General features: G+C 35.4%; 1 protein-coding gene across 4 annotated transcripts; it reads right to left on the bottom strand.

The window, feature by feature from the left end:
• Nucleotides 1–488: 488 nt before the first annotated feature.
• Nucleotides 489–4,991, bottom strand: LOC138314706 (uncharacterized). Of its 4 annotated transcripts, none has more exons than XM_069255186.1 (5): nucleotides 4,836–4,991; nucleotides 4,476–4,653; nucleotides 2,837–2,915; nucleotides 2,241–2,438; nucleotides 489–1,217 (listed from the first exon to the last, which is right to left on the bottom strand). In XM_069255186.1, the coding sequence occupies exons 2-5, from the start codon at nucleotides 4,596–4,598 to the stop codon at nucleotides 1,003–1,005; spliced, it is 615 nt and encodes a 204-aa protein (XP_069111287.1). In that variant the 5' UTR covers nucleotides 4,599–4,653; nucleotides 4,836–4,991; the 3' UTR covers nucleotides 489–1,002. The 4 variants fall into 4 exon arrangements, with proteins under 4 accessions (XP_069111287.1, XP_069111288.1, XP_069111289.1 ...); XM_069255187.1 differs by having other exon boundaries at nucleotides 4,832–4,987; XM_069255188.1 differs by having other exon boundaries at nucleotides 4,476–4,670; nucleotides 4,836–4,941.
• Between the last annotated feature and the right edge of the window lie 1,127 nt (nucleotides 4,992–6,118).

The following is a 6,118-nucleotide window of genomic DNA, read 5'->3' as shown; positions in this document are numbered from 1 at the left end:
ATATGTATCTGATAAATGGATAAATGTTGTGATGTCACCTCTGATTGGCCGATACCTCTGTCCATAGAATGAGAGAATGATGCACAGTGTATTAATGTCATTCTTAAGAAGGTTTGTAAACCTTTTGATATACCGTGTGGCGTTTTTGTCATCGTCTATGTTAGATTATTTTCGTGATAAAACAATCTTCAAGAACCCCTAAATGAGCGAGAATAATCTTGATTTTATATGGCACCAATTATGGTGCCTTAAAATACATAGATAATATATAATGTGATGTAAGAGATAGACAGACGATCATGGGCCAATGAAGTTATAAAAGGACGCGAACTATTTCGCATGATACCATATTCAGCGACTGTTGGAACGATGTTGTCTAAACATCTGAAAAGATGTTATCATAATCTCTTCAAATCTACCGTCGATCTTCCTTCACTAACACCAGACACACAAATACGACATTGTCAAGGAACAACAAATGGCATATGTATTGCATACTCTTCTTTAATTTTAAAAGCAAAGCAGAGAATGTGAACCAGATAGTGCTAAGAAGGGAAATTTGGACTTCGTCTAATCAATATAAACTGATGTGATGACGATTCATAAATGAATGGAATAGATACATGTAAATTACTATCTGGTAATATGAATTCCCAACCCATACATATAAATATATAAAACCGCAATATATGTAAACGATTATATAATAAAAGCGTATCAAATGAATTTATAAAAGCTTTTACAAAATATTAATTTGATTAAAATACAGAACACCATCATTATAACGGTGATCTGTATTTTAATCAGGATCATTTTAATACATAATACAAAATATAAATTATGATCCAAGTGTAAATGCCATGGTGCCACTATTTCAAATGGATATGATATCTAAAGTCCCGTGTACGGTGATAAACCGTAAGATCTGTCAGAATGTTTACCAGCCCCAAACCATTGTCTCACCTCCCGAAATAAAACTTTCAGCATGAGAAATAAATTCTGTCACTCGTACATGTATCGGTTCTGGATGTCCTGGTACAGCTGTTCATAGCGTTGAAGCACGCGCTTGTTGTCCTCTCGCTGTTTCTCTAGGATGAAGCGTTTCTCCTGGATCCGATGCATCAGTCCGTCAACCTCCAGGGCCAGAGACACCACTTTCTTATTGACGCTCGCCATCAGTTTGGATTTGGACTCTCCTTCATTCTTTATGTTGGACACTTTAGAAATAAGAAAATCGAACTTAATTCTATAACACCATTTCAGTAATACTGATTTGACCTTCTTGTGGATCTTTCTTTTTTCTACCAGTTTTGCTGATCTATGTTTCATTGTTTATTTAATCAGCAAAACTGTTTGTCAAATAGTTTATAATTGATAGTTTCGTTAATAGTTTTGACTGGAGTCATAGTTTTTGACTGGAGTCAAAACTATTAACGTCCTATTAACAGCCAGAGTCATGTAAGTACGGTCTCCTATGAATGCGTTGTATTATAGTGTGTATGAACTTGCGTGGTGCGTCGTGGGATCCCCAAAAACTACGGTATTTTCGTGTTGTGTCTCCGTGTATAGTGGAACTCGTGCCCTTTATATAGTGCTATACCAAGCAACACACCTCAACCGGTCATGTTATACTGACAACCGAGCGAACCAGTCGTCCCACTCCCTGTATGCTGAGGGCTAAGCAGGAGCAGAAACTACTAGATAAATTTATAGACTTTGATGTGTCTCGGCCAGGGGACAGAACCCAGAGCCTACCTCTCCGGGACGAGCGCTCTTGAAACTGAAGGCCAAACGTGAGGTTGTGTCAAGGGAGACGTTAGGAAGAAGAAAGTAAGCTAGGAAGAAAGAAAAGATAAGATCCTAAATTTAGTCGCTTTTTACAACAATTATAAGATAAAAGCAATCAAATTATGTAACTGTTTAGTATGTCAACTTTTTTTGGCTGAATGCAAGCCGCAAGTGGTTTCGGAATCCTAAGTACCCGGAGATAAGCCCTCCTAATCGGATCCAGATATGTGATCATGACCACGTTCAATCGGCGAACCGAACCCCGTGACCTGTTTTCGCGAAAGACAATTGCGCTACCATTGCATTATGTTGCGGTTTCAGATGTTCGAATTCAAGACGCAAGCTTGATCAACTATAGCTCAAACTACTCCTAAACAGAAAAGGAGGTTATCATGACGTTGCAATCAACAGTCCACATTTTACCCGAGAAGTCAATGAGCTATAATACTTACATTTAAGTTTATATTTTTTGACGAGAGTAAGTCGATGTTTCCGTGTTCCCCTTGCCTCCTCCTTGGCGATACGTGCTGCCTCTGAGTAGATGCGGTCCTGCCGTCGGAGTTTCTTTAGCCATGTCCCTGTCGTCTGGGTAACGGCGTTCGCCTTCACCGCCAATCTTTCTGATTTCGTCTCGAAGATACTACAGATATCTTAAAATTTGAAACCATAGAGTTATATAGATGAAATAAATACAGTATGACTATACTTTCTATTTTTTTGTTTTGTAAAAGAATGAAGGCTTCGGCTTACTTGTTTTTCTTTTTCATATCACAATACAAAAATAAATAGTTAGACAACCTGATATTACATTTTGTCATAAATTGACCGTGCGTTATGACCTAATCAAAGGCGGACTTCCCGTTATTATTATGCCTGCGGGGTGTACAGTTCTTTATTAGACATTTGTAAATATGGAAACGTAGGACATTTTTTAAACCTAATACTTCCAAGTTAATATGCTCTATCATTCAGCACAGTTTCTACTTTAATAACGATCATTTGTTGTTGTTGGGGTTTTTTTTCAATAAAATGGAGCTTTCACACTTACATTGGTTGCTGAAAAGCTTCACACCTTGCACCAAGAATTCAATTAGAACTATAGTACAGCTACGACACCAGTTACTGGCCTGTAAAGTGGTATATATTTATTAATAATGAACATTGAAGGGATTGTATAGCAATTCTAGTATACAATGTACATATATATACATTTGGTTTAGGCGCCAACATATATTACGTTATAAGTTACCCTAAATAATTAGTGGTTCTCCTCGTTCAACAATTAATGTTTGGTCGAACCAACCACACTATTTAATATATCACCAAGACCACGCGCTGTACAACATTTGCACCACCTAAAGTTAAATGCCTAAAAATCTTGATGAAAATGGTATTTTGATGTTTACACCAAGGTGGGTGGTTTTTTTAATTACTAACGTGACGCTACCCAAATTGGAACGCTCTTTGAAGATAATTATATTTTGAAAGAGAAAGCTTGAAGCATGCCCGGTTTAGCCCCGTGTTTCAGCAGGTTCGAGTACCCAAAATGGAACATCCCCTAAATATAGTTTAATTAAAAAATGTATAGATATCATAGAGATGTTTGAATTCATATAAAGAAATTTCAAACATTTTTTTAGTTTATTTGAGTCACATATCTGTTAAAAATATTCCATTGGGCATTTGTTTTTCTTGTTTCAAAATATATGTCGTTTAAAGGGTTGTCGCACGACTTCGTTTCCCGGATTTTTTTATACAATTTCATTATTTTCGTTTTTAAATACAGGTAATAAGCAACTGGAAAAAGAATGCCATCTAATAATTGTCACAGTTACTATTCAGCACCTTAATTTTTTTTCAGGACAGTAATTGGTAGTTTTGATTGTAAACGGAAAATTCGGTATCACATATTTCCATTTTGGGTAGCGGTCCAATTTGGGTAGTGTTACATCTAAACAGTAAATATATAAATGAGTGATAGCACTATATGTGCGATATGATACACACAATTATAGCATTTAGCTTCGCCACAAAGATTATTGATGTTTTAAACACAGCGGATTCATCACGTTAAAAATGGGGGGAAAAGTTGATTTTTTAAAAACACAATTGAAATCAATGTGCGAAATTAATTGGGGATTGCTGTAAAAACAAATAGTGGAAAATTAAGATCATATAAACTTTTCAAAACCAACTTTGGACTAGAAAATTATTTTATAAGCCAAAATTATAATGATAAGATTTTTTTTCTATATTTAGAAAAGACCAATTATACCTAAAGAATTAAGATGTTGCAATTTTTGTAATAATAATTCAATTGAAGATGAAAACATTTTCCTATTCAAATATGTATGAAATACAATTCTTTTCGTAGGACATTTTATATTCAATATGATTATATAAACACATCAAAATGTAGCGAAGAAAAACTTTTTATTTTTGTAATACCACATAACAATGGGGATACTGAAATTTGTAAAAATGTCACTCGAGTTGTATCATTATCTACAGTAGCTTAATTTTTATCTAATGTCCATTACAAAATATTATATTGCATTATTCTATGAGTTGAACCACGTATAATGTATTCGTATTTTAGTGATAAATTATACAATATCTTATTGCATATATACTGTTACCATGTAGTCTATATTTTATATGTAGAAAAAAATATGTGATTGACGTACCTCAGGTTTTAAACCGTTATAGAATGTTTCACCACAGAATCGAAGAAAGTGAAAAGGAGTTTTATATGAAAAAAACATTGTACACAAAAACAGTATACACAAGAATATCCAAATGCGTTCCATAGTAGAAGTCTCTTTCAGTATCCACAAAGATCAGAGGTCACTTGTGCGGTCCAATCTGAAAATAAAAGTAATCTAGAAGCAGTTTTAGGAGCCATTAATTTGCACCTTATCAGATATATTTTCCAAACGATTGATTTCAGACGATCCTAACATAAAAAGGTATAAAATTTACGTATACTGAAGAGGTGTTTAATTAAAAAATCAACGCGGGTGTAAAATGCAACGGTACTCACGTACATAATGTATATATCTGCATGGCTCCTCCTCCTTGATAAACGTCTGGCAGACATCAAAACATCATCTACATTATTTAGTTCATATTAAAAATGGCCGAAAGTTTGTTTATCATATTATGACGTCACAATCTTTGTGACGTTAACGCCGATTAAGATTCCCGCGCTAACGTAACGCCAATATCATGGTGCTGTCCCGTGCCGTCGACGAATTAGTAATCATATTTAGATTTGAGTAGATGTTAATCTGAGTAAATGTAAGGATTATTCTTATAAAGGATTTTTCACAGGATATAAAAGAAGCTATCATACACCGCTTAAATCTCATGCACGGGAGATAACTATAGTGTAGAGGCAAAACGTAATATCGGCAGCAGATCTAGATACATGTACTTTGGAAAATTATTAGTTTAAAGAGACAATTCACTCAGGCAAATTCTTTTACATAACCAAGAAGCAAAATATGGCATAAATGTATTGTTCTACATTTCTTATGAAACATATAACGTAAAACATTGACAAATTCCACGACATTATTAAGTATCATTGAAATATCAAATCGTTGATCAATACGATTAAGCAGGTACAATATGGACTCTGTACCCATACCCGAGCCAAAGTCACGCACGTTAAACAAATGAACTACATAACCACTGAGAAGGTGATAAAATGATTTTTAGGCAAGACAATTCACCTAATAAGGTAAACACACTACTGTCAGAGCGATTTGAGCAGTTCTAGCCAAAAGTTGCATTACTTTACGAGCAAGGGACAGGGTTCGGCATACAAGAAGTTCGACCACAGTGTGTAATGGCGGACAGCGAACAAGTTTGAACATTTCACACACATGTCACCACCATGGGCTTTTCAGGCATATCACAGTAAAACCGACTGATCTAATTTCCATTAGAACTGGTTTTTTCTGATATATATACAAATTTTAAGGTTCTCATAGACTGAATTGTCCCTTTAACGATATCGTTTGCCAGGGTCGTGTAAGGACTTGCCAGGTTTGTTGGTGGAGGAAAGCCGGGGTACCCGGAGAAAAACCACCGACCAGCGGTCAAAACATAATGTACCTGGCAACTGCCCCACATATGATTCGAACCCGCATCCCAGAGGTGTATGGCTTGTGGTAATATGTTGGCCATTGCGACCCCAGGTACATGTACAAATGTGTGTGTGTGTGTGTGTTTTAAAAATAACGCGCCAATCAACTACTGTACAGTTCATGTACATGTATGCATGTTTAATTACAACTGTAGCATTAAACTGTCTTCAAGTCAA

The sequence above is a fragment of the Argopecten irradians genome, chromosome 2, assembly GCF_041381155.1.
Source record: "Argopecten irradians isolate NY chromosome 2, Ai_NY, whole genome shotgun sequence".
In the NCBI taxonomy this organism is placed as follows: Eukaryota; Metazoa; Mollusca; class Bivalvia; order Pectinida; family Pectinidae; genus Argopecten; species Argopecten irradians.
This window is presented reverse-complemented; position numbering and strand designations above follow the sequence as displayed.

Bases quoted from the DNA above. Each gene is read 5' to 3' on its own strand.
- LOC138314706 (XM_069255186.1), bottom strand. From the start codon at position 4,598: ATGGAACGCATTTGGATATTCTTGTGTATACTGTTTTTGTGTACAATG. The intron at 2,439-2,836 runs GTAAGTGTGAAA...TCAAATTTTAAG, and splicing joins GAAGCTTTTCAGCAACCAAT to ATATCTGTAGTATCTTCGAG. The intron at 1,218-2,240 runs GTAAGTATTATA...TTATTTCTAAAG, and splicing joins CAAAAAATATAAACTTAAAT to TGTCCAACATAAAGAATGAA.